The sequence below is a fragment of the Haplochromis burtoni genome, unplaced genomic scaffold (assembly GCF_018398535.1).
Source record: "Haplochromis burtoni strain Fernald_Lab_line unplaced genomic scaffold, NCSU_Asbu1 Contig_110, whole genome shotgun sequence".
NCBI classification, from domain to species: domain Eukaryota; kingdom Metazoa; phylum Chordata; class Actinopteri; order Cichliformes; family Cichlidae; genus Haplochromis; species Haplochromis burtoni.
In genome coordinates this window covers 376,973-404,941 of record NW_024582471.1, presented here as the reverse complement: position 1 = coordinate 404,941, position 27,969 = coordinate 376,973, and the positions used below count along the sequence as shown (strand labels likewise).

At 39.2% G+C, this 27,969-nt stretch overlaps 2 protein-coding genes across 4 annotated transcripts in view; one reads left to right on the top strand and one right to left on the bottom strand.

The window, feature by feature from the left end:
* Nucleotides 1-9,988, bottom strand: part of dlc1 (DLC1 Rho GTPase activating protein) — an 89,798-nt gene extending 79,810 nt beyond the window's left edge. The window contains exons 1-2 of one of the 3 annotated variants that reach the window (XM_042223379.1): nt 9,878-9,988; nt 249-2,166 (exon numbers count right to left, since the gene is read on the bottom strand). In XM_042223379.1, coding sequence (XP_042079313.1) covers nt 249-2,102 — 1,854 coding nt within the window. In that variant the 5' untranslated portion in view covers nt 2,103-2,166; nt 9,878-9,988. Of the gene's footprint in view, nt 1-248; nt 2,167-3,097; nt 3,527-9,877 lie in introns of those variants that run through there. The other 2 variants (XM_014335466.2, XM_014335467.2) reach the window with 2 other exon arrangements.
* A 2,009-nt stretch (nt 9,989-11,997) lies between these two features.
* Nucleotides 11,998-22,343, top strand: LOC102301633 (choline transporter-like protein 1). Its single transcript, XM_005928226.3, has 16 exons — nt 11,998-12,240; nt 12,496-12,582; nt 13,338-13,480; nt 15,408-15,544; nt 15,665-15,761; nt 16,071-16,240; nt 17,820-17,909; nt 18,012-18,154; nt 18,337-18,523; nt 19,735-19,903; nt 20,005-20,161; nt 20,273-20,356; nt 20,445-20,582; nt 20,759-20,995; nt 21,690-21,764; nt 21,897-22,343. The coding sequence occupies exons 1-16, from the start codon at nt 12,217-12,219 to the stop codon at nt 21,915-21,917; spliced, it is 1,959 nt and encodes a 652-aa protein (XP_005928288.1). The 5' UTR covers nt 11,998-12,216; the 3' UTR covers nt 21,918-22,343.
* The last annotated feature ends 5,626 nt before the right edge of the window (nt 22,344-27,969 follow it).

Sequence of the window (27,969 nt, the reverse complement as noted above, 5' to 3'; positions counted from 1 at the left end):
CCCCCCCCCGCTTCCACACAGTCCCCTCACAGATCTGTAAGCATGTGAGAGTGAAGTCAGTGTTTTCCGAGACACTTGCCAGAGTGTGGGACCAAAATTATGTGTGCCCAGTAAGTGTCTATTCATTAGAAGCATTCAGGTCGCAGAATTACAAAGACAGAACTTGCAAAACTGATCTAAACTAGTATACATGTAGTACATGTAGTAATTGTACATCCATTACACTTCTGTATCATATTTATTCTTACCTTTCTCAGCCGCACTTTGAACACGTTGTCTTCTTTCTGATCTGCATGCTCATATGTTCCATCTAAAGCCGAACTGCCGTCTTGTGTATCGTTGTATATAACTGAACGTACGTCTTCCCTTGATGCCTCCATTGTGGCTCCTGGCTGGTGGTGTTCTCTGTGACCATCTGCCACCTCAGAGGCAGGTGACTCACTGAAGTGAGGACCTGAGGCTTGGTTACCATGGAGTCCCTCGTTGACCTCTGTAGAGCATGGTGGCAGGTTTTGCGTGTGTTGTTCAACAACCTCGTGTTTATCATCCAAACAGCAGCGCTCAGCAGCTGGATTTGGGGTACTGTTAACATCATTATTCTTTTGAGCATGAAGTAGAGAGCTGTCTTTTGCCTCCACAGGGCTGATCTCTGGTATAGTGTCCAGTTTTGAACAACTATATTCTGTCTGATGAGGAATGGCGAGATCCTCACTAACAGGCACTAAACTTTGGTCAGTATTTCCCAGTGACTGACTTACAGAACCTTTCACATCCTTATCTGCACACTGTGTCGTGTTTGTCCCAATGGCATCTCCTGCATGTCCAGAATTCATTTGTTTAGATGACACGTTGCTGTCTGCCATTAAAGAGCAGCAGTGATTTATGACACTAACATCAGATGATTCAATAGGTCTGACGTGTCCTTTTTTCTCGCTGCTTTCTGCTTGTGCACTTTTCTCTCTCTGGGGCCTGCTCTCCGCTAACATTTCAACATTGTGCTGCTCCAACAATGTCTGGTTGGATATTTCCCAACCATGATCCTTATCCAACGGTCCAGCACAGTCTTCATGGTCCCGCTCTTCTCCTATAGTGACTCTTGAGAGACAGCTCAGTCCTGTATTTTCATTTAGAGTTCCTAGGTCACTCAATCCATCTTGCTTGTCAGCAGAACATGCACTCCGGCTCTCAGATATTCCTTTGTCACATTCTCCATCTGCTACTAATGATTCCACAGTTTTGTTGATTAGTGCCAGTGCTTCACCACCCTCCATATTTGCTGAGCTTAGCAGAGCATTCATACCAGGCTGGTCAGAGATGACAGTCTTGCTTTCCTCAACATCTGGGAGGTCGGTTTGAGGTTCCTGTTCGCCAGCAGAGCAACAGTTTACTGTGGCCCCAGTGATTTCAGGAGGTCTGCTGTAACCCTCTCTATGGCTCCCCTTTGTATCCTGATGGTTTGGAACTTTGCCAGGTTGCTCGCTAGCACATTCAGACAATGGAGGCACATTGTTGGAAGAGATAGAGACGTATTGTTGGTGAGAGATATGTGAACTTTTAAAGACACTGTCATCGCACATGCTGTGATTCTGGCAACTTTCTGTGCCCAAATCACTTTTATTATCGATAGTTTTATCACTGCTATCAGTTGCACAAGAAATATTTGCACTAGACATACCACTGTTTGAATTACAAAACTCTCCAAAATTCCCAGGGCTTGCGGTTTGGAGATCCTCTGAGTCAGAGTCAGTCTTTGGGAGTATGCCAGCACCCACCAACTCATAAGACCGATCCACTGACTCCTGCAAATCCTTTCCATTGTTTTCCATTAGTTTTAAGTGTTCCGGTTCAGTATCATCATTCATCACAGAAGCTCCCCCTTCACAAGTCTGAGCAGGGTCATCTATAGGCAGCTGGTGGCATCCCTCTGGCATAGAGGAACACCTTGCCCGTCTACCTTGTTTCGAACCCGCAGAAGCCATCCATAGCCCATCGCCTTCGACCCCATGACAGCAGACGAGATCCAGATCATCATAGCTGTACTGTAATCCTGACGGGTGAGTCACATGCTCCTCCCAGCTTCTTTTACGTATGGCAACTGGCATGATGGGCAGCCAATGCTATCCCATAAAGCTGCTTTTGATGCCAGGTTAAATAGAAGGGCCAGATCTGGTGCAACAAGAGGAGAAAAGGAGATAAGAAATAGCCAGTGTTGCAAAGTTTTCACTTTGCAGGAGCTGAACGTACAAATAATTCTTCAACTTTCAAGTAAGCAACCCAAGTGTATTAATTTAACCCAGGAAACCGATTTCTTTTGAAGTTTTTCCATATTTCAGCTTGGCAACTACAAGTAAACTACTCTGATCTCTAACAATTGTTTAATTTTTTAAGACGGAGAAAGTTTAAATCGTTGAGATTAATGTAGACATCCCTCCGATTGTTTATCTTATCACAAACAGGAAACTGTAAACAAAGCAGTTTGTCAGATTTGCACCATTTTAACAGTGAAAAAAAAAAGAGTCTGAAAAAGTGCTGGGTGTTGGTTAACAGTCTTTCTGCACCCATTCACCTACAAAAATAAGAGACTGAAGTAGATTGAAGTAAAACTGGAACAGAATCCAACACTATCACAGAACCAAATGCAAGTCTTATCACAGAATTCAAAGTAAGATATACTGCATTACACTGCTCTGTGTTTTTTCTTCCTTTTGTGGTTGATTTCAATTTATAGATGTGAAGAAACATAGTGTAAATCTGGAAGATTTACACTACTCCGTAAATCTGCTATGTGTCGAGACAGACAAATAAAATATTTTGATTAAAGAGAACCATTCTGTACTATGTAAATAACACAATTCAAAACAACATAGCATAGCTACCTTAAGTAGTCTGTGACAAAGAATCAGATTTTTTTTTAAGTGTATTGAAAGTATTTTAAAAAATGGAAGACCTGCTTGAAGAGTTTCTTTTCCCAAATTTTCATTTTAAGTCATAAGGATGATGGTTCTAACTGCCATTTGCACCCTTTGGCACAAACATGTACCAGATTTGGTTATATGTAAAATAAGGGAAAGATCCACAAATCAGTCGCTCCTCTTACTTGCACTCCAACGAACAGCTGACAGCCGAACTCCACATTCTACAGTGGAGGAACACTGATGTTTACTTCTCATAAATACTCCAGTGATGACACATTGTTTAGCAACATAATCTGAAAGCTTTTGTGGAAATCCAGAAGTGGAATATATAATCCAAACCAAAGATTGCAGATCAATTAGTTCCTGAAATGCAGTTTGCCAAGAGATGTTTCTCAAGCTGACTTTTCATTCATCCATCAAAAGAAATCTGTCCACGTTTGGGAAATTTTACTTCACTCTTTCCAAGCAAGAAGTCCTTACTTTAAGCTTCTACGAGCCTTTTTCTAGACTCGAGTCAGTATCTTCGCAGTAAAACTGTTGGACAGGCAGTGAAGCCCCCAGAGGAAGGCAGAAAGCCGGGAAGCAGTGAAAAGTCCATGGACAACTTCCATCTTGATCACATTATGGTTTTTGCTGACGCTGAACGCTCAAGAGTCGGGGTGGTGTAAGAGGGGCTGGGTTTTCTTTTCTCCCGGCCCTGCCTTCTCTCCTCCGCTCTATCCTTTTTTCTCATCAGGTCCCCTCCCCGCTGGTTTTGACAGTGAGTCTGAGTCACATCTCAGGAGCCCCATCCCCCGTCTCACAGCTCTCGAAGCACACCATACACTCCACCCTCCTCTACTGTACACTCACTACTCGCTATTTCAGAAATATTGCTTCTCTTTTCAGGAGACATTTTCTTCATTCTTCTTTAGCTCCCTATTTCACCGAGCTGGGCAGGAGGAGTTGGCTTTGATTAGTAACAGACAGGCTGCTTCGTAAGACTTCGGGCTGCGAGCCAGCTGAGATTGCTCTAATGTTTTGGCAGTCATATCTGCAGCAAATTTGTCATCTTGTAACTACAAGTATTCTTAGATAAAAATACTGGCACTCGTGAAAAAAATACAAGGCAAGATATCTTTATAGTTAATCTGGTTGGGGAGAGGTATTTAAAAATACACTAAAATGGTAAATCATATTTCAGCATTAAAACATACTTTATAATAATGGAGACGGCTTTAAAAGTGCTACGAACCTGACAATTTTCTTTTCAAGGAGATTAAGTGGGAAGAAAAAAAAAAATTTAGGACCAAAATACCAGCAATTCATTTCCTAATATAGTAATTTCTCTGTGAAGCACTTTGCAGAAAGAAAGGGCAAAGCTGGCAATGACTGCTCTTCATATCACAAAGACCAACTGACATAATTTGTTTTTAAACCCATAGTGAAATTAGGATCATAGCACAAGCTGAATATTTCATTTGGAAAGCCCGGACCAGTTGAAAGCCTCAAAATGTAAGTAATCTCCTAATTTCACTAAAAGTTCAGCTATGATCAGATTTATAATGAGTGTTTTTTGTGTTGGGTTTTTTTTTTTTTTTTTTGCAGTTGGATCAGCTGCATACCAACAGGGACAGTCCAAGCACAAGAGAAAACTGGAATGAAGCCCCCTCCAACTATCTCTCTAACCCCAGCCTCTAACCTCTGGGTCATCCAGATGTGAGTTGAAGCTTTGGACGAGTCTTTTCTTAGGGGCTGCACTGGGAAACTGTGCACTACCATAAATGTTGCCTCTCCGGGGACACAGATGGTCGAACTCAAGGGCAAGCCATCCAAGTACAACAAGACTCTGCTGTTGCATGTCACATGATGCACTCTGCACTCTTACACCAAGTGCCATGTAATGAAATGCAGATTTTTTTTCGGTTACAGAAGCTTCCATGTGGATACGGTTGGTGTTTGAAGTGCGGAGCCCGACACAGAGCATGACTCAGGCTATCCACTCATTATCTCCTGCGGACGTCCAATGCTGCTCTATAATTTAAAAGGCTATGCCTTCCCCTGCCAATCACACCATCTTGCCCGTCCTCAGGGCAACTGGTGTACGTCACAATCTGATACACCAGTGATACTGTGAAAACACATATTTAGGCAACAGCATGTTGCAGTGCATGTGCAAGAGAAGATGCCCATCAGCAATGTTTCTGTGTGTGCAGTTGTGTGTGAACTGGAAGAGCAGCGAAGCACTAAATGTGGGAGGTTAAAGCAAAATGTAGCTTTGATGTGAGTACAGATCTACAACTACTGTGGAAGTTCAGGGAGGGACTAAATACAAGAATGTGAACATACCAACCATGACGTAACAATATGTATGCTGACCTTCAGCTAGGAAACTGTTAGGAATGTTCTCCATTCATGTAGACAAAGCTTGCCAGCATGCCACCAATTAATATTTAACACTGAACACAAAATACAAGTAGGCAGATTTAAATGATGTACTTTGCAAAACATGCATGAAAATACAGTATATAAAAACTGTGTTTTCTACATTTCTAACACGCTTGAAAGCCAATATTTGGTATGACGACCTTTATTCTTCAAACACAGTTTTTTTAGGCAGGCTTTCTTCTAATTTCTTTGAGAAGTCTTCAGGAGTAATTCTACAGGCTTCTGTGAAAGACATTCAAAGCTCTTCATTGGCTTTTGGCTGCTGTTTGTTCTCTTCCCTATCAAGATTAACCCTGTACTTCTTCAATAAATTCTGGGCTCTAGTCAGGCCTGATAATGTCCTTCTATCCAGATATGCTTTTACTGCATTGGCAGTGTGTTTGGGATCATTATTGTGCTGAAAAAATGAAGCCATTGCCAATCAGAAGCTTTCTAGATAATATTGCAGGTGGATCAAAATCTGACAGTGCTTTACTGCATTCACAATTCCATCAAGAACTGTAGCTTCATTTGCTGAAATACAGCCCCAGTACATGACAGAGCCTCCACTGTGTTTTACACCCAGGCACCCACTGCTGACAGTCTCTCCTGACCAGCTACATATATATTGACGAGAATTTGAAAAAACAAAAATTGATTAATCACTCCATAAGACCCACTGATTTTCAGTCCAGTTCTTATGTGATTTAGAATACCCCAGTCTTTTCTCCCTGTTTGTCTTCCTTAAGAATGGCTTCCTGACATCCAACCTTCCACTGAGACCATTTCTGATGAAGTTTTGGCAAACAGTAGATGAATCAGCTGAAGGGCCAGATGTATCTCTCATGTCCCATGTCTGGTCTTTGCTGGAGTTTTTCCAGTGACTTTTAGATGCTGTTCATCTGCTGCAGACATTTTTGTTTCTTTTTAGGTCTCCCTCTCCCTCCAAGCACTCTGAAATTGGATGATTCTTTTTTGTATCATTGTGTAGATATTTGGTCATAAATCACAAAGCCAGTTTAGCATTCAACTACATAAATAGAGACAAGATTATGACACAAATCTATGACAATACCAGGACAGATCATTTGTTTTTAACTGATCTTTAGCAGGAAGCACAAAAAGGATATGAGATATTTCAGGGTTTTTTAATTGGACTTTCTTCATTTATATGGGCACAGTGGATTTATCCAAAGGATTCTGCAATATTTCAGTCTGGCTTTACCAACAGATCTGCCATCCATTAAGTCATGCCATAAGTCGTGTTTTTTATGGGAACATGTATTTGCCTTAGGAGTCACTGTTGCAAGTCAAACTCAAAGTCCCACACAAGAAAGGATGAGCATGACCATTTTTATAGGCATGCAATAGTGCGGGTCACAAGTCTGGATCAGTCACATACATGGATAAGAAAGGACCATTCATGATTCACCCTATAATCCCCCACTGTTCAACCCGTCAGATTCTTAAGTGGAGCAGCGAGGGCCCAGAGGAAACAACCCCACATTCCTCACTGATATAGTTTATTATTGGAAAAATAAGTCAGTCTAAATCATGTGCATTGAAGAACAGTGTTTGCCCATGTAGGAAAATCTAGGTGACGTTTGCAGAGAAGAAAAATACTGTCCTGCCCATAACTGAGTCATTTTCAGTGCTTTCATATACAAAGACGGCTTTGAGTAGATCTTGTTGCTCTTTTTTAGGGTTTCTTTAAATAACTTTTTAAAAAAAAAAAAACACTATACTTGCCTGGTAGTTATGAGAAGTTGTGAAAATTGATCTTAGGTTTATTAACGCTAAAAATACAACAAAACAAAGTTTCTCATCAGATGATCTAAATATAACATGTGCAAACCACACCGAGCTCTTTGCAAATCTTTCCTGTCACTTGCTATGCCCTGTGGTTAACAACTCTTTTTGTCTACAGTCATGCTAGTCTAAATAACCGTGTTTGAGGGCTGGGTGGGAACTTGAGCAGTCACAGTATTCTTGAATGAAATATTTCAATGAATATGATGCAACTTAAGAGGTTTGCCTTGATGTTTTGATTTTAAAAACTGCTTTTGTTCATTTGTTGATTTTGACTTGCTTTGTTTATGTGGGTCTAACCTCAAAGACAATGTTGTGGGAGAAACCCAGGGGCCCACGGATCACGGGTCATAGTGTGACTCCAACCGTGGGAACAGGAAGTACAAGTTATTAAGAATACAGACCATAATAGGCTAAAATAATCTAATCTTCCTAGGGAAGGGGCTCTGTGTCTGTGTGTGTAAATGATGCAACTGAAGGACATTATAACTGTGCATGATGGCAGTTATATACGGTGTGGATGTATGCAACTGTAATAGACTACTTTTGTTTTTCAAATCAAATGATGGGCTTTACATTTGTATGACAACAGTGGAAACAAAATCCTCACACACTCATAAAAGTCCCACCAGTGTTCACAGTGGACCATCCGGCCCTCACTGTGCAAAACCAGGCTGATGGAGAGCAGACACACACTCCTGTGTAAATACATAAATAAATAAATTTGACTCTGACTGTCATTCACTGCATCATTCAAAAGCAGGAACCTGCAATGTGTGCTACTGTACCATAGTGGAATATTTATTTAGCCCCAATTCTTTTAAACAACACATATTTTCAAAATATTAAATATATAATAATATATAAATACTGGAGTTATGGCACATCTGGCCAAATAAGACTACCTGGAAGGGGGATTTGAGTCTTGCATGTATTGCTATGTTTGCTATGGGTGATTGTATTCTTAAAAAGCTACAGTTATATTTAAGTTCCTAAGTATAATTGTTTACAATTATTCTATAAACCTTACATTGGCAGAAACAATAAATGCTCTATTTAGCTTCAGAGTATATGTAACCACAGCGAATGCTGAATTTCTTTTTTTCTTTACTTTCACAACTCGCAGTCTTTATATGATATATAAAGCCACTTTCAGCTGCTCCCTGACTACAAATGACTACAAATGCAAACAACTTATTCAAAACAAGATAGTGACAGCATCACAAACTGGCATCTTCCATTTCCCAGAAAGTCCCCTCCTAAAAAAACAGCAAACTTTTATTGGTGACCTCATTCTGGAGAAGCAGGCATACTGTAAACAAAAACAGCAGCCAAGAAAGCCATTTCAGTTTTTTTATTTTATGAGGGGAAGTCCTAAACTATCCAAATAAAGGACTTAAAGAAGGAATTGTAATCTCCACAGAGACCTTTATGAAACTGTTACTTCTGATTGTGACCGTATGGGAGTTACTTGACACTCCTTCTAAAAAACAGCCTTTCTCTACTAAAGCTGATGTTGTTTACAGTTAGGAATGTGAATTTCAAACATCCTGTTTAGGCAGTAACTTTTTCATCTAAGGAAGGACAAAAAATAAGATACAACTTTTTATCTTGATGCTTGATGGCCCAGGTAAAGAAATCACAGAAAGTTGATTCTGTTCACTTGTGCTCTGCGTTTTGAGTGGGAGAAACGTTTCATCACTCATCCAAGTGAGCTCTTCAGTCACTAAAGAAGACTGAAGAAGAGGCTGTAGAAGTGAATGACTGACAAAATGTTTCTCCCACTGAAAAAACAATGTCCAGATGAAAAGAACCAACTTTCTGGGATACAACCTTTTAAGTAAAGGCAGACTATTCCAGTGGTTCTAAAATTACCCAGAGGTTCCTGAACCACAGCTAGTGGGTCTGCATAGCATCTATTCATCGGTTTTCTTGCACTTGTCCATCACTAGGGCGCCATTCATTCCACCTAACACAAGGCACAAAGCAGGGTATACCCTGGACAGGTCGACAACCGTTCATGCTCACAATCATACCTAAGTACAATTTAGAATTGACAATTAATACTGTAAAAGGATCCCAAAACAACTAACGAGAGAAGCCATACAAGCATGGGGTAAACATGCAAAATCCCCACAGAAAGGTTTCAGCCAGGTAGTGAATCCAAACCCAAGACGTTCTTTCAGTGAGGCGATACAGTTAGGTTCCCCGCTGTCAGGGAGGAATGGATCAGGCCCCGCGCTGCACAGCTCTGTTTTGAAGTCGGAACTTTCAGCCAGATTACCTGTCAAATTGGTGTTAGTATTATGAGGCAGCAGAGAGGTCTTGTAAATTTCTCTCCCCTTAAAAAAGTCACTGGCCCCCAAAATTTTGGATCTCAACTTTATGGATCAAAGCCTGGTAAGGTGGTGATGACAGCTGGATTTGATCTGTACACTCTGGCTCAAACACATGCCTCAGAAGCGTATAAGTGTCTGCACCTCAGCATATTGTAACACCTCTGTAGCCTTAAAGTAGCACAAAGAAAGATGAATTCTTACATATACACAAGCTTATACGGTTCTGCAAACACACGGTCATGAGGACTTGCTAAAGTTTACCAGATTTATAAAATAAAAGTAAATCTGTCTGTTCTTGAATCATATTTATTTAAACAAGATACAGACAAGTGATAGAATTACTTTACTCGTCTTGGAAGACATTTTGAAATGTAAGCAATTTATCAACGCTTAGTAAAATGCACCAACCTTGCAGGATTCCTTACACAATCCCAAACTGGACAGTGTCTGCGAAGTGAGAAACTGAATATTTATCCTGAAGTCTTGTTGTTCATGAGGAATTACTCTGCATGCTGGACCAGACCCCGTGCAGTCCAAGTTAGTGAGGTACTACACCCTCCCACCCAGAATTCTGCTGAACATATGCGGCACTGGCATTAATTCATCCAGCTGAGAACCAGAAAAAACGTGTTGTCCTTGGACACTGTTGCCACAGCAGCATCAGCAGGAAATACTTCAGACCAAGAGTCAGAAAATGAGGGGCCAGGAGTCGTTTCATCATATGATGAGCGAGACCTCTGAGCAGCTATGTTTCCGCTCCGTGTTCGTTTGTGTTTCAGTTCCAAGCGAAACCTCCCTGCATCTGCACCGGTGCTCTTACATACACTTGAAACTGCTATTCGGGTGTTCTGCAGGATCTGAATTAGCTTACTTTTATTATATGCTGATTTTTACTGAGAATGAAGATTTGCCCCTGTGTTCATATTGACTTCAGAGTTACTAAAATATCTTTATGTGTGAAATTTTACTTTGCAGGAATGTTGAATTTGTCATTTAAGAAAGACTACTCCTACTCACAGTTACTTTTCCTTACAGTCTCCCACCTAGTGTGTTTATTGCAAAATCAGAAGCAAAGCATTTCTTCATCATGATATTGTGTGCGTTCAGTCCACTTGGAAGTCGTGTCTTCAAACCTTCACATTAAGACAGGAAACCTTTTGGGTAATACATTAAACTGTTATTGTGAACTTGGGCATATTGTAAGCTGTTTGGTTATCAGCTTACAATATGCAAAAAAGTTCAAAGAAAACAAAAATATGACTCACAAAGGGGCAGATTTTCAGGACTACGAAGGTAGTGAAACAAAACACCTCAGACTCTACTGAACTACACCTTGCCCTTACTTGGACTACATTAACGTGCCTCTGGGATGCTAATTTAGTCCAAGGGTTAGGGTAAGGTTTTGGCTAACCCAGTACAGTGTACAGTGATTCAATCTGAGTAGTCATGAGCTAGAAGGTCTACAAACACCCTATCCTCACATTTATGCTGAGGCCAAAATTCAAGCGCTGGAGTACTCAAACAGAAGGACTGCAGGTGTTTGCCTGTAATTAATCAGGTAAATACAAGTTGATGGTCTTAATGGGCTGACCTTTGCATTTCCTCAATATGTTACATACACATGCTACTTGATTCAGATCACAAAAGTGAGCGAAATTACCGAGCCGAGCGAGATTGTGAGGTCCATTCGCCAGCTGCACAGACACTCCCTCCCTTCCCCGTCAGAGTGAAACTGCGCTCACGACGTGCAGTGGGATAAGTAAACGTTTCAAGTGCTATACAAGCTCACTCATTTTTGTACAGTCAAAGAACAGCTTTATCAGTAAATCACTCATTTTTATCACCTGAACATTAACTACCTTTGGAGGCTAAATACCAACCACAGAGGTGGCACACTTACCAGACCGGAAACACACCCGCGTAAGCTTAATTTTATTCTTCATTAAGCCTCAGCACTCATTTCAAAGATATGTTTTGTACCACTAGGAAGCACGCGTTATTTGCTGCTATTAAGCTACTTTCATCCACTATTAATCACGACCACAAACAGCAGTTACGTCTTTACTCCAGCAAACGGCGCCAAATTCCACACAAGCCGCTGGCGTGCAAGCCGATGTGCTGCGTTCAGGCACAATGCGACAAATATAGATATTTTTAAGGATTTTTTGTTAATAAAATACCTATTTAGCATTCGTTAGTTTTACTAGATCAATGTGTTGTGGCTAATATTTTATAAGGTCCGGGGGTCCCCAGCTTAAAGTGTTCCTGGATAAGTAGTCAGTGGTCTTTCAGGAAAGTGTGCTTGGTGGTGATTCATGTTTCATGGCTGTGAATGTTTGGTCAACGGGGCAAAAAAAAGAATAGAAATTGAAAATTCAGGCTTGGACAAGTTCAAGTGTAGTGACTCGTCTACAAAAATGTCGTGCAAAAGCTCAAAAGCGTCAAGGACACCTTTCATTGTTGCTGCATTGCTAGCTCAGTATTTGGAGTATTTACAGTAGCCCCTAAACGTCGCATACAAAAAGTTGTCTTCTTCCGTGTTTACCTGTAAGTGGAAGGGCGTAAGTGGGTGTTAGCCAAAGGAAGGAAAATCGTGCAAACAAATTCGTGAATTTGCTTCATTGAGGTGGTTAGAGTGAATTAGTGTTTAAAGAGAACTGAACATGAGCCGAAGGAGTTAAGAAATTTAATAAAGTTTAGGCACTTAAAAGTTTTTTCTGTTGAAGTTGTGTACTCGTAGTTCGACGATGGGGTGTTGCGGGAGCACAGAGGTAAGTTAAGCTAAACCTAAGGGCGCTATGGCCGCTTTTAGTTTGAAAAGCCGAACAGCAAAGCTCGTTTAAAGCTCGTGCGCAGCGTTAACGTCACTCTTTGAGCAGCAGAAGCAGCTCTTTGTTTTTGTTACTTCGTCTGGTACCAACGAAGTCGCTAGTTTGCAGATTTTTGGGAGGGCAGTGAAGCAGGTACTTCTGGGCGCTCTCCACAGAAACGGAGTTTAAGGATAACTGTTATTTATGCCTTGGCAGAGTAAACGTGAATGGAAACCGCTGGAGGAGCACAGCTGCACGGATATCCCATGGCTCATCATATTTACACTCTTTTGCATTGGCATGGTAAGTCTTTAGGTGAATGAGAGCATAGGCGTGTGGCTGATTCTGCTGATATTTTAGCCACACGCCAATGCTGCCTTTGAGAAAGTTGTGATATCTCCTTGTTTTTTTTTTATCTAAAACTATTTTATGAGGTGTTGATCACACTTCGCGGTCCTTTATGGACCCTGCTGTGTAGCTGTGTAATTGTACTTCTCCAATACTTAACAGGTCAGCAGCAACTCATCTAAAAGCAACATCAGTAAGAAACTTAATGAGTGCAGGGTTCATTGCAGGTCTTCTGCATTAACTCATGTCCCTTCTTTGTTGTGCTGGCCAGTTAGTGAGTTAGACAGCAGTGAAGTTGCTGCCTTTCGTCAAATAGCTGCTAACCTTTGCAGTAACAGCACTGCTGTATATCCAGTTTGGCAAAAACAGTTTTTGCGAGCTTGAGATTCAGTGATACGATGATGGCTTTTGAGGCTGAGGTTTGTCGTGTTGTTGAACTGTGCCGTAAGAGGGATTTTTAACATTTAATAAACACTCACTTGTATAAATTTTGTGGCTATGTTGGTCAGATCTGAATATGTAAAAAAAACTCTGTTGTAAATTTAGAACATTTTCAAAAAGTTGAATCAGCATTCTTCAACAAAAAACAAAGTTTTGCCATCATTAGCATTTATTACAGATTAGATTAGTTTTATTTAATGTGGGCGTACCATTAATAAATTCTATACTAATCTCATGATGATATCATCTTTGATCCGTGTCACCTGCAGGCATGTATTTGTGGCTATCCTATTGCCACCGGAGGTGCCGCCAGACTTGTTTTCGGATATGACAGCTATGGCAACACCTGTGGTAAGAATAACACCAAAATTGAGGGAGTTCCTCTTAGTGGCCGGGACATGACGGAAAACAAGTGAGTCTGATTGGTTACATATGACTTTGCATGCGGCATAGGTTTAGAGTGTTTTTACACTGTACTCATCACTTTCAGCTATGCAGACCCTTTGTTGCAACAGTCTAATTCTTAAGCTCTTTGCATTCCTTGATGAATAGTGTAGTTTATTAGCATACCTTCTTTCTTAGTTAATGAGATTTTTTTAAAATCACGATTTGTCTTTGAAGTCTTTGATTATATTTCGCGTTTTGGGGTGTAGTTTTCCATCAGCATGCAGCCTGTGGGCCACATTTTACTGAAACAATGGGTCATGCTTTATTGATGGGCTGATTGCCCATGGAGGCTTTGAATAAAAGGCGTTTCTGCTACAAAGAAGGATCTGTCTGACAGAGTAGCAAATGTCACCATCTTTCATTTTCTCACCAGACAGAGAACTCCCAACTGGCATAGTAATAACCAAACATGATATACAGATGAGGACAAAATTACTAGCCTGCCTCAAGATTTTCCAAGTCGCTGTTTTTTAAACAGACCAAGGGATTTTCAACATAGCGTTTCTAAACACACTAGTTTTATTTAGAATGCATTAATGATCTGTATTTGCACAAAATAACAGAGTTGTGCCAGGAAAAAAACCAAAATGACCACGGTCAATATTTAGCCCTCCATCTATTTATTGACGTATAGCACAAACTATTGCTGTGCAATGATGTGCTTTAACTTTATAAAGCGCAAATTTGTAAAATCAAGTTCTAAGAGAAAATCATGATTTATGCACAGTACACAACCTAACCAAGGATTTGAGCTGGCACTTGAGAAAATATGCTAAAAACAAATAAAATCAATTTAGACTGTAGAAGAAGAATTGATACTAAAGGAGCAGGAGATGGATATACAAAGTTATCACAGTTTTTCCAAGTGTAAAGAGCTGGAGTGAAAAGGATCATCAAGAAATTGAGAGAGAGCCACACAGTACTGAAGAAACCTGGCAAAGGTAAGAAAACAAAAGCTTTCAAAGACTCTGGAAAGAAAACCATTGAGAGCTGTGTCTAAAGACCCCAGAACAACTGCCAAGACACTGAATGACTTGGCCAAGCTGGGAATCGTAGCCTCAAAGAAGACAATCTCCAGAACTCTGGCCTGCAAGGCTGCAGACCAAGAAAAATGTCTGCAGAAGAGACTCCTTTAAGCCAGATTGAAGCACATTAAAGACAACCCAGTGAAAGATTATGCATACTAGAAGTGGGTCCTTTGGTCAGATGAGATGAAACTAGAGCTCTTTGGTTATAAAAACTCTCCTTATGTTTGGAGAAAGGAGAAAGAGGCATTAAACCCAAATGCTGTGGAATGCTTTCAGCACAACAACAACCCAAAACGTACGTTGCTCCTGATGAAGAACTACCTCCAGACGAAAGTGAAAGTTATGGACTAGCTGTACAAAGCTCTGACTTTAATCCCATTCCAAATCAGTGGAATGAACTGAAGTCCTACCTCCATCAAATCTGGAGGGATTGAGAGATTTGCCAAAGAAGAATGGGCTGGGATTGCTCAGGAGATGTGTGAGAGTGTTGAAAACTATGACTAGCATCTGCAGGAAAGGACACACATCCGACTATTAGCATCTATTAGCATTTTGAATCTTAGTTAGTTACTTTCTTAGTTAGTTAGTTTCATTTTTGTGAAATAATTGTGTTCCTATGTGTAAAGCAAAAATAATCTAAACATCTAAAATGAAAGTAGGATGTTCAAAAAAGTAGTTTAAAAATTCCTTGCTCCGTTCAACAGCTCATGGGAAATGTTTTAAAAAGGAAAATTTCATAGTGGGGCTAATATTTCTGTCCTCATCTTAACAGATAGGGTGATATTTTTTTGTCGTTTTGAAGTAAAGGGCAGGAAGTATTTGGTATCAGATGGGCAATAAATCAAATTGTTCTTCCTTTTTTAGGTTTGTTTTCTTTCTCGATCCTTGCAACATTGACTTAATAAACAGGAAGATCAAGTCCATTGCTTTGTGTGTTTCCAAGTGTCCATCTACCGAGCTGACGACATACTCTGATTTAAAGCAGTTTGCGTTGAATAATGGTGAGAAAATTCAGAAGTGCAAGTATTTTACAGAAAAGATTGCTCACCAACATCCTTATAATTGTATGTTGAAGCATTTTGCCAAGTTGAACATATGATATATTTTTTTCTTTCTGTTAGGCTCGAATCTCTGCTCCTATGATCTTACTCCTACAAGATACACAAGCTATTCATCAGAAAGATCAACCAAGTGTCCAAAGCTGCCTGTTCCACCAAGGTTATCTATCTATCGATCGATCTATCTATCGATCGATCTATCTATCGATCTATCGATCTATCGATCGATCTATCTATCGATCTATCTATCGATCGATTAATTTAAAACTAATGAAAGAACTATATCGATCGATATAGTTCTTTCATTAGTTTTAAATTAATTCATTAATTCTCCTGTACTCTTATTAGCTTAAATACATTCCAGGACCAACAGAAAAATGGTTTTCCACAATTTATCATTTATTTCTTGGAGAACTAGTCATTAGAAATGAATAAAAATCTGTGTTCTGTGTCTTTTTGCTCTTTGCAGTAAATCTGTCCTGCTTTTCCGGCGTTGTATTCCTACGGATATCAGCTGCTACACTCAGTTCGCCAAAGCTTTTATGACATTTGTCAGCGACAACACTGTGTTGCAGCGTGTCATCTCTGGGGTGATGGCCAGCAAAGACATCATCATAGGACTTTGCATTCTGGCTTTAGGTATAACTCCAGCTTGCAGTATGAGATTTGCTTTTATGATTTCTGCTGCCCCTCTTGCACAGCTCGAATTTCTCACGAGGATTCAGTAGGAAGGAAACCATTGGAAGGGATGCTATTTTTGTCCTGAAAAAACAGGAAATGTTTGAGCGGTTACAGTCGTCGTATCCACTCAAGTTCTGCCCGCAAGCTTTAATTTAAGGTCTGCTTTAACTCATCCCCATGAGACAGAGCTGATCTCATGTCAGCTTCAGACGTCTTTCATCTCAGTTATTTGATCTGCCTCGTTCTGGGGTTTTGGTTTTCAGTGCTACAGGACAGACTTTTTCATGTGATTCAGATTCAGAGCGACTTTCTCTACAATAATAATGACAATAATAATAATAATAATAATAATAATAATATTAATAATAATAATAATGATTCCTGACAAATAGCCCTCAAATAGTTTTGTAACAGTTGGACAAATATTTGAAACTTACAGATTTTAAAAAAACAACAGATACAGAAGGAAAAACAGTGATTTGCAATAGTATGTAGAGTGGATGTAGCCACATTGCTAAGGCTGTGATTAACATTTGAGTCTTAAGCCTAATTTCTTTATATTTTGCTTCCAGACCTCCTTGTATTTTTTTAAGTGAGCAGTGGTTCTCCAGGCTTTCTGGAGGGTTTTTTTCAAAGCTTTTTTTTGGACATTGGCTGCTTTTTCCCACATTTTCACTCCAGCTCTTGTACCTGACCATTTCCAGTAATATTTTCTTTTTGGTGAGCTGCTTAAAACTGACCTACAAATCATTCCAGTGCAAAAACAGCACCTAACTCAAGGGCTTTCCAGTGTTGTGTCTACACATACAAAACCAATTTTCTAACTGTAGCTTTAAAACCACTGACCTTCTGACTTGTGGATGACCCTGTCTGTCCCATGAGCCACAGGTGCACCTATCAGCTTGTTGCAGAAATACGCAATTTGTTCCTGTTTCTTTAGTTGAATCAAAGAAAAATGCCACATATAACAAAGTCTGACAGATATAAAATAGTATAGAAAGAAAAGGGAGCAAAAAGCAGCCAACATTCAAAGGAACAGCTTTGAATATCCTCTAAGAACCCTGGAGAACTATTCACTTTGGCCTGTGATGCTCCTGATAACCGTGCCTCTGCTGTCTATCACAGTGCTCCTTATTCCTCTATAGCCAGTAGCTATGTTTATGTTGTTTTACATTTAGTTTAACTTTCAGTTTGGTTTGTGTTTTAAAATTACAAGTTTTCATTAGTTAAGTTAAATAGCTTTTTTAAAATTATGTCGTGTCTTTTTTCAGAAGAGATAAAATACAAAATGTTTGTTTTTGTTCAACCTAATTTTCTCATGCTTGGTTTATGGTTTATAACATGGAGGGAAAAATGTTTTTGATATGCCATGTGTCTGAACCGTGACCAGCAATATCCCAAACAACAAAAAAATTTGTATTATAAAACTATACATGCTGCATTTCTGTATTAGTTAGGCTGCAGATATTTAGGCATTTCTCTTGTTAACATTGTTTTCTGTACTCACGTGACGTCGTCTGTTATTTCTCTGATGCAGTTCTCTCTTTGATCATGATGGTCGTCATTCGTTACATCTCCCAATTGCTGGTGTGGATTCTCACAGTTCTGGTGATCATCGGCTCCACAGGTAACATCTTTTAATCCGACGCTCTGAGTCACAGCAACAGAACATTATAGTTTATCTGCTTTTAAAAAGAAGCAACATTTACGTGGGTATGATCTTTTACAGGTGGGACGGGCGTTCTGTGGTGGTTCTACGTAGACCACAGAAAGGCTCTCAACAGTAACACCACATCAGTGTTTGGAAAAGAAGTGGCATCGGATAATGTTAAGGCTTTGCTTTTCTATGCCATTGGTGCTACTATTTTCACGGTAGGTACACATACGTGGATGCTTTGCTATATACTTACGGTACAGTTTAAGAAATGCAGTGATTCAGAAGAATGAAATATATACATGTAACATTGTAACATGTTTCTGCTGGTATTGGAGAGAAAAAAAATCACAATTATCATCAAACTGAACACCTCCACTGAACTTGTGAAACGCTTCAGGTTGTTCTCCTGCTGGTGATGTTCTTCATGAGGAAGCGTGTGGCTCTCACCATCTCCCTGTTCCATGTGGCGGGTAAGGTGTTCATCCATCTTCCCCTGCTGGTCCTGCAGCCTTTCTGGACTTTCCTTTGCCTCATACTCTTCTGGATCTACTGGATTGGTGTGCTTCTCTTCCTCGGGACAACAGGTTAGAAGAAAGGCCTATCGGAGACCACAGTTTTAGTTTCTTTTTTATGTGTCTGTTTGTCATTATTGAGAATTCTTTGAGTTGCTGTTTGCTTCAGTTTGTGTATTGACATTGCAATGCACCAGTTTTTTTTCTAGCGTCAGATGAGTTCAAGCAAGCAGAATATTAATTGTCGCATTGTGACATTTTGTCTTTGTTTTGTGGCATGACTGCACTCCCACATTCGGAGTCTTGTGCAAGTCTCGTGATGTGGGAGAACGGACAAAGAAAGAACCACTTCTTCCTTCTCCTCATTCTCTTTTTCACAGCGGATTTTAAATAGTATTTAAATGAAAGGTCAGCACAAGAGCAGCAATTCAGTTGATTTCAGTTTGCACAATTTAAAAGTACACACACACACAAGACAAATAACATACTGTGAAGGAGTAATAAAATAATCCAGTGGCTTTATCTGAAAGTCTTTTGTACTCCTAGTAATGTCAAGCTAGGAGTACAAAAGTTTTGTGAATGATCCTCAGTAAGTGTACATTAATAAAGGAGCATTAGTTGGTACACATGGGTTCATAGCTGTCCAGCAGAAATGAGACACATCTCTATGAATGATGTTTTAAAAGTGGTTACAAAGTATTTTAAATACTGCTTGTAACTTTTAAGTGGAATGTGTTTTTAATAAATCAGAGGGAAACAGTTTATAATTTAGGACTCTTAAATCTTCTAGAAAAAAAATCTAGAAAATAGATCTCTGGAAGTAAGGAATTTAGGGAAAGAATGATGTGACACTTGACAAGCAAGTAAGAACGTAGCTGTGCGGTAAAATGGTGAAGTCTTGAATTGTTTATTTGTTTTATTTGGCAATTACCAAAATCATTGCCTATGTTTCTGTTGGGGATAATCCACCATTAGTCTCAAGCTCTTTAATCAAAATGAAATTCTTAATGCTAAAATCTAATTCCTGTGGTTGTAATTGCAGCTGCTCAGTGGCTTTGTGTCTTTTACAGTAAAGTAGGCTGTTACATTCATGACATCACTGTGTGGCTTTCATTTCTGTTGTAGTTACTAGCATTTCATATGCATGTCATTGAATCAAACCTGCATCTTATCAGATAAACTCCAGTGATTGGCTGGCAGCAAAATGAATGAAAAAACTGCAACATTCATATTAAAGCAGCTGAAAGTCATGCTGGGTTTTTGTTTTTGTTTTCCCCTCATAGGAACACCAGTAAAAAACAACTCTACAGGTGTGGTTGGGTATGAAATGCAAGGGCCTCTCCAGTTCCTGGTGTGGTATCACGTCGTGGGTCTCATCTGGATCAGTGAGTTCATCCTTGCCTTCCAGCAGATGACTATTGCTGGAGCTGTGGTCACCTACTATTTCACAAGGTACAAAAGAAGTAACAGACAGCACTTTGGGTTTAATCTCACTAGATGCTTAATGCTGCATTAGCTGATTGTAAGGTTCTTCTGTATTTGTTTAACTTAAGGAACAAGTCCCAGATGCCAGCAACTCCTATCATTTCCTCTATGGCACGTACTATCCGCTACCACCTGGGTACTTTGGCCAAAGGCTCCTTCATCATCACACTTGTTAAGATCCCTCGTCTAATCCTGACATACATCCACAGTCAGCTCAAAGGAAAGGTGAGCTTTAAAAGTCATGTTTAAAGCTCTTAAATTATATTATAATACATATTCTAAAACTTTTCATCTTTGTACATGGATTGCATTTTGTTTTTGTCTGTTTTTTAATAGGAAAATGCCTGTGCCCGTTGCATGGTAAAAGCCTGTGTCTGCTGTCTGTGGTGCCTTGAGAAGTGTTTAGCATACTTGAATCAAGTAAGAACTCACATTTTAATGAACTGTATGTTGTGTGTAGATTATCCCAAGTATTTACCGTCTGCATTTCAATGTCAAATGATTTCAGAACGCTTACACAGCCACAGCCATCAACAGCACAAGTTTTTGCACCTCAGCTCGTGAAGCTTTCCTTATCCTGGTGGAGAACGCACTCAGAGTAGCCGCCATTAACACTGTCGGCGACTTTGTCCTCTTCTTGGGAAAGGTACCAAATGTATCAAATAACTAAGTTTGAAAGCTGACTTTATCAACACATGTCAACATGTCTGTGTTTTCATAACTTGTTTGCTCTGCCCCCACGTTGCCTAGACGTACATTTTTGGCCCACTTTAATACTTGTTGAGGTGTGTTTTCTAACCAGCTGTGTGTCTTCATTCTCAGATTCTTATCGTCTCCTGCACAGCTTTTGCCGGCGTTCTGGCTCTGAACTACCAGAGGGACTACACGGTGTGGGTGCTGCCTCTTCTCATCGTCTGTGTCTTTGCCTTCCTGGTGGCCCATTGCTTCCTTTCTGTGTTTGAAAATGTGGTCGATGTCCTATTTCTGTGCTTCGCTGTGGACACAAAGTATAATGATGGCAGCCCTGGGCGAGAGTACTACATGGACAAGGCGTTAATGGTGAGATGAGGGATTGTCCTTTATCTGAGGTCCTTTTTTTATTTTATTTGAGAATATGAAGTAACAGAAGACTGGAGACATTCTGTGCTCATGTCAAAATAGGCAGGAGGTTAAGGTGTATAGCAAACCGTTGCAGTTGTTCTGTCTCTCTAAAATAGACAGGTAGCCAATCATGCTTATATTCACACCTATGACCAATTTAGACCCACCAGTTAAGCCAACATGTTTGTCTTTGGACTGTGGGAGGAAGCCGGAGCGTCCAGAGAGAACCAAGGCATGGGGAGAACATGCAATCCACAAAATAACTTTTCTAAAAAAGAAAAAAAGTCTCTTTGATTGATATTGGCAGTTCAGATACTGTTTAACCAAAACACTTAACAACCCCCCAAACAAAGCTGGCCTTCTACTCCTGGACTCCATGGAAAGACATTTCTCCTGCCACTTAATCCCTCTAACCCTACATGGCGTTTTGTAAAAATTACTATATTGTTTTACTTGAATATGTGAATAAGATTAAAAACTTCTAATTATTAATATTGATTTCTTAGACATTTTCTTTTAAATTTATAACTTTTTGGCTTTGAGTCGCAGTGTTTGCTCAAATGTTTTCTCATTTGCTTTTTAACCTTGCAAGAAGATTATTTTGAACTAAGAGTTAAATCATTTTTGTATAACTCTTTGTTCCCCTTTTCAGGAATTTGTTGAAAACAGTAAAAAAATGGGTTGGAAAAAGCCAGATGATGGAGATGGTCGTGAGATGAAGCCCATGGTGAGCTGAAAATTTGTTTACAATCCTGGAACGAAAGATCCAATAAGTAAATAAGCTAACCACTGCTGTAGGTTTGGGTTTTGCATGCCAGATGATGTAAAAGTGGAGTGTTTTTGTTTGCTTTTCTTGCAGGCACGTGGGACTTCAGCTTGATACTGTGTCAAACATCTAAAACCACATCTCCAATTTTTAACTCGGAGGTTGCCAGCGTCACGCTGCAGGGACATCCACCAGATAGATAACAACTGACTTTGTACAGAAGTTTTACATAGTTTTGCAGAAGATGTTTCTTAATGTTTATTTTTCAAAAAGATTGTATGAGAATGTAAAGTTTGCCTCTAATGTAACATGTTTATTTGGGTTTATGTTTTTGTTATTAATAATAGGATGGCTTTTTTCCCTCACATATGTGGGTTTCCCTTGTGGAATTTTAAGTAATATGATTGTTTAACGTGTTTGATAAAAAAACAGCTACCATTTGGATGTTTGAGTGTACCTTTTTAAACTGGTGGCTAACTATGTTACAATGCATAAACTGTTCATGATGTTTGTGACTTATTAAATTTTATACCAAAATAACACAGCAGAGTTTTATTTATCTATTTTATCTGTTTATTTATTGTTTTTTTTTTGTTGCCCACATCTGTACAACCACAGGACTAAATCAAATGTTGATCAGCTCATCAGCCACAATCACTTGCAGGCAACCTTTGTGATTGTCAGCTTAATCAGTCAGTTCAAGTGAAAAGAAGTAACAAATGAAGATGATCAATTTTAAACTTGTCCTTTAGAGGAGAGCTCATTTGTTGTGGTTGTAAATGAGTGTTATCAATAGATGGCATCATGGGAAACATTTAGGAAATAGCACTTAATAATGCTCATAGATATCGGGAGCTGTCACAGTAAGTCCACATTCTGTACTATGGAATAGTTAGCGTCGATCCATGTTTAAAAATCGTGTCAGGCTATCACATTCATTTTCCCAAATCTTGAACACTCCTGGTGTTGGTTGTTCATGTACAAGAATGTTGCAGACGGACAAAAAAAAGGTGACAAGTTCATTCAAGTGTTAAATAAAAGATTTCTTATTTGTATTAATTTTATATTTGGGCTTTAAAAGAAAACACAATTTATACAGTTTTACTCATTTACCTTCTGTTGTCAACATTTGCAGTTCCATCAATTAAAGAGTATTCTATAAAACAGTAACGAACCGCTAACAAAGGGCCAAACACTCAGCTGTAGTTTCTAACTTTCATCACCAGAGGGCAGCAAATTTCTTAAAATGATTGCATCTCAGTTGTAAATACAGTGTAAGATGCTACCATAACCCTCCTAATATAGGAAAATTACACTACTGAGACAAAATTCTTGAACTACCCCTTATTTTTTCATATTTTACAAGGAAAATGTAAATTAGGTGCAGCAGTTTATTGAAGCAATTATACAAATATACACAGAAATACAGTGTATGAGGGAAAAATGGTTTGTACAGTTCTAAAAAAATTGAACATCAGTATTTGTATGACTATTCTGTAACATAGCCTTTAACTCTCAAGCAAGCTTCTTGTCATTTCATCTCATGTCTTCAGGAATAGTTCAATGGATTTTGACAAAATCCCCAACACCCCTGGCTGTAATCCAAACCATGACAGAGCCTCCACCAGGTTTTACAGATAGTACACACTCACTGTTTCACCTCTGTCCTGACTTTGTCTCTACAGACGGAATCAAATCAGTCATCAATCAAATCAAGTTTGGATTGATCACTCCATAAGACTTGTGTAATTTGGCACACCTGAGTCTTTTCTCCTTGTTGTACTTCGTAAGATCAGCTTCTTGACAGCCATGCTTCCACTGAGACCAACCAAGCAGATGGATCAACTAAAGGGTCAGATACATCTGACCTGATACATCGGGTCCTGTGTCAGGTCTTTGCTGTCAGCCCCCACTTTCTTAAGGACATGACTTTCAGGCACTGTTCGTCTGCTCTAGGTATTTGTTTTCAGGCCTGCTGCTTCTTTGGCCTCCACTTGTCCAGTTTCCTCATTTTTTTGACGACACTGCGTACCATACAGAGATATGACACGTTTTCATCACTGGTTGATGCCTTGTGTTAGGGGACCTTGTTTGCTTGAATGATTTATTGGTCAGTGTTAGGTGTCCTCAGATCCACTTAGAGAAAAAAAGATTAATATTTTGATTTCTCATAACCTGATAAAATATTTAGTAACTTTAAATTAAACATATTTAATTTGTTACTAATCTGTAACTAATCATGTGTCACTATTTATTGTATTTTGTATTATAATTTATGTATTTCTACATTTTCATGTATCAAAATGTAGTTTAAAATGAGTAGCCAATTAGATTTTTTTTTTTATCCCAGATTTTTAACTTTGCAGGTAAATTATGACACTTTGTTGATTAGAAATATTTGTGATCACCATGGAAGCAGACTATCCTGCCATAAATCTGCTTATTAGTCCTCCTCCTATTGATGTATAGATTACATGTCCTCCAATTGAGTGCTGAACAGCTAAGAATCAAACCACTAAGCAGTTAGAAGTTATTGATGAGAAAGCTCTTTCTGCGCATTGCTGTCCACCTCTATAAAATGCAGGAATCCAGAGGAAAACAGCTCGATGCATGGTGGTGAGTCACACTGAAGTGATTTCTGTATAGAGCCATTCCCAGAAGCTTTTTGTTGCAGGATAGAAAAAAGCCTGGATAGATTTTCTTCTTATTATTGGTGTTTCTGGTTTGGAATTATCGAATAATTGTCATTCTGTGCATTGATCCAAATCAGTCGCTTTTCACTTGATCTAAGAAGATAGGTTTTACTGATACGATGATATGATGACTGATATGATTTACACACATTATTTTTTGTTTCTCACTTTTACTCACCATGAATAAAAAGGTGCTTACTTTAAAGAAACTGCAGTGCTCCCAGTATTGACTGCAGTATTGAGTGCAAGAAATAATTACTTGCCTCTTGATCTTGATTCAAAACCTAAAGTGAATGGTTTATAATCATTAAACTTGTATTGCTCCTCTCTGATGTGGACACTGACTCAGGCACAGTATATATATGTGTGTGTGTGTGTGTGTGTGTGTGTGTGTGTCTTCCAGAGTATGTGATGAACAACAGTGATTTAACCATTAAGCTGAGCTATACTGCCTCCTCAGCAGCTTGCCCTGAAAGCTCAACTCAGGTATTTCCAGTTGATCCCATTTCGTATGCAAACAAAGAAGAGTACCCTACAATACCACTGTAGAAATGAACACAGAGTAGGACTATTAAAAAACATACAGAGAGCAAAAGATCATAACCATCATTGACATATCACACTTAACTACCTTATTATTTATTTGAACTTATTCATATATGTAGTTTTATGCAGGAGCTTTACATAATTGCTATGAACCAAAAGCCCTGCTTTCAGACTGCTCTCTCAGTTTCAGAGCATTTTTTCCACTCTTGGCTATGTGTGATGTCAGTGAGAGGCAATGCCTTATATGGTTGCCTAAAATAAACACTTCAAAAATAAACCTTACAAGGTAAGGCTGCGAATCATGCAATATGGAGATGAGCACAATGTCCCCTTCAAAATTAATCCCATTTGAGTTTCCAACTTGGAAAAAGATGTAACTTTAGATCCTGGAGGTGTGATTTCATTCAAGCCACTGAAAGACTGTAAAATAAAGCAAACCCTGCAAATCATTCATTTACAGTAATAAAGAGAAGTCCTTCCTTAGTCTAAGAAATTTACAGGATTTTGCAACTTGCTCAACTGATAGGTTAAAAGACCTCCACATCACCTAAAATGGTTATAAAATTGAGATATAACCAATATAACCCTGGTGGGTGATTATAATTTGCACAATAACAATAGCTCATCACAAAAAAAATGTTACAGAGTATTACTTATCCAAGAAACCTGATTTCCGAACATCAAAAGTGCTTCCTGCAATTTGAGGCTTTTCCCGTCAGCTCTCAGTCATCCTGTCTCCCCACACACAGGCAGTCCACTTTTTATTGTTGGACCTTCTCCAACCGCAGACTCTAGTGTAAGGAAGTGGACCACAGAGATGGTATCTCGCCGCATTTCTATGGTCAGCACATAAAAGCACGGAGAGTGTGTGAAAATGAACATTTGATATTTACCCAGTGACTTTCCTGTCTGGAGCTGCTGACAGGCCCTGTGCCAACACATACACACACACACGCACACTGTTACCCATCGTAAGTTACTCCGGCCTGTGTACACTGAGCTGCATTGAATAAAACATGGACAATTATTCTCAGAGCACAACCAGTGAAACTAACTTTTACAGATCAATAGTTTCAAATTTCAGCTCCATTTATTCTACACACTCCTCTCTACATGTTTATTTGTTTTATGTCCTGCATGTATGCATGTGTGCATAATGTGGGTGTGATGTGACTCATGAAACATTCACCTGTTTCTCTCCTACATAATGCAGTACTGCATTGTGTGTGTCACTCTTGACAGCTGTTGGCTCTCTCTCATGTCCTGGATAAACACTTTATGGCACATGTTGTGTCCTTTTATTGTTTATGACATCATCCAAAAGTAGCTGTGCTGCTTAAAATGTGGAGAAATAATGAACTGGTGAATGAATGAATGCGGTGTGTTTTTTACCACACTTACAAGGGAGGATTAAAGCTACTGGGGGGACAAACAACAATTTGGTTCAGGCTTTTTTTTTTTTCATAACTCTGAGAAAAGTCGTAGCTCGCCGCGGTCGTAGCTTACCGAGGAAAAATAATTCTGCGGCACAATTCTGAATTTAATGTCAGAATTCTGAGAAAAAAAAACAAATTCTCAAAAAATCCTCGAGCATAATCTCCCCTTTAAAAACATGAACCCTCTCGATCGATCGATTGATCGATCGATCGATCGATAGATAACCATTTCCATGAAAGGGTGAACATAGTCTACATCTATACTTAGGTAGGCGGTACGTGTCAAAGTAAAGGACCAAAGGTTCCCTTGCAGACCATTGCCCAAGGCATCACACTGCCTCGGCTGACTAGCCTTCTTCCCATAGTGCATCCTGGTACCAAGTGTTCCCCAGGTAAATTATGTTACGATGAACGTCATTCATCAGACCAGGTCACCTTCCATTGATCCGTGGTCCAGTTTTGATACTGACAAGCCCATTGTTGGTGCTTTTAGTGGTAGACACTAGTCAGCATGGGCACCCTGATCAATGTACATATATGTGTGTGTGTGTGTGTGTGAAGCGCAGCCAGTATTTTGTAATAAATGGGTAATGAATCTCTTTTTTTTGTTGCTTTTTAATTTTGTTTTCTTTCTAGATCCTTACAACCTTGACTAAATTAACAGGAAGACCAACTCCAGTGTGTTGCGTGTTCCCTAGTGTCCATGTACTGAGCTGAAGTCATACAGTAATTTAAAAGGAGTTTTGCTCTGAATAATGATGAGGAAAAATGCAGAACAGGACATATTTTGCCGAAAATATTGCTCAACAACTGGGTGTTTCACTTGACTTGCGCTAACGTCACACAATCTTCAGCAACACATTTCTTTTCCTAAATTTAAGAACAGAAATGGGGAAGATATGGTATGTTCTTTCAGTTTGAAACTGCCCTTGTCCAGTTTTTTCAGAATTTTTTTAAACTTTTTTTTGGTTTTGTATTTTTTTTAATCTAAGGAAAAGGTCAAAAAACCTGATGCATGATGGGGAGTCACACCAAAGTAATTTCGATATAGAGCCATTTCTTTGTCGCAGGACAGAAAATATATTCAGACTTTTATTTCATATATTTGAGGTTGATTCAATATATTCCAGGTTTATTCAATATATTCGGGCTTTTCCCGAACCTTATCCTATGGTCTGTTTTCCAGAATTCTGTGAGTGTGCTAGAAAAGCTAAGATGATGTCAGAACTGTAAAAACAAATATGCAAACAAACAAAACAAAACCCCCCCACAACTTCTTTATTCCTGACAATGTTTCTGTTCTCTGTTTCAGTTCTTATGCTACCCTTTTGTTTTTAGTGGCCCCAATCCTCCTGCACACATACAAGCCTCAGCAGTATCGTTCTTTTCCCAAATATGAGAACAGAAATAGAGAACAGAAACGCTCTCAAAAAGAAACAAGAGCTTTTCTGCGCAGATTCTTGTCCTGCAACACTTGTGATGATGACAAAA

Coding starts and splice junctions, on each gene's coding strand:
- LOC102301633 (XM_005928226.3), top strand. CDS start 12,217: ATGGGGTGTTGCGGGAGCACAGAG. Junction 18,524..19,734: donor TCTCTTCCTCGGGACAACAG/GTTAGAAGAAAG, acceptor TTCCCCTCATAG/GAACACCAGTAAAAAACAAC. Junction 19,904..20,004: donor GTCACCTACTATTTCACAAG/GTACAAAAGAAG, acceptor GTTTAACTTAAG/GAACAAGTCCCAGATGCCAG.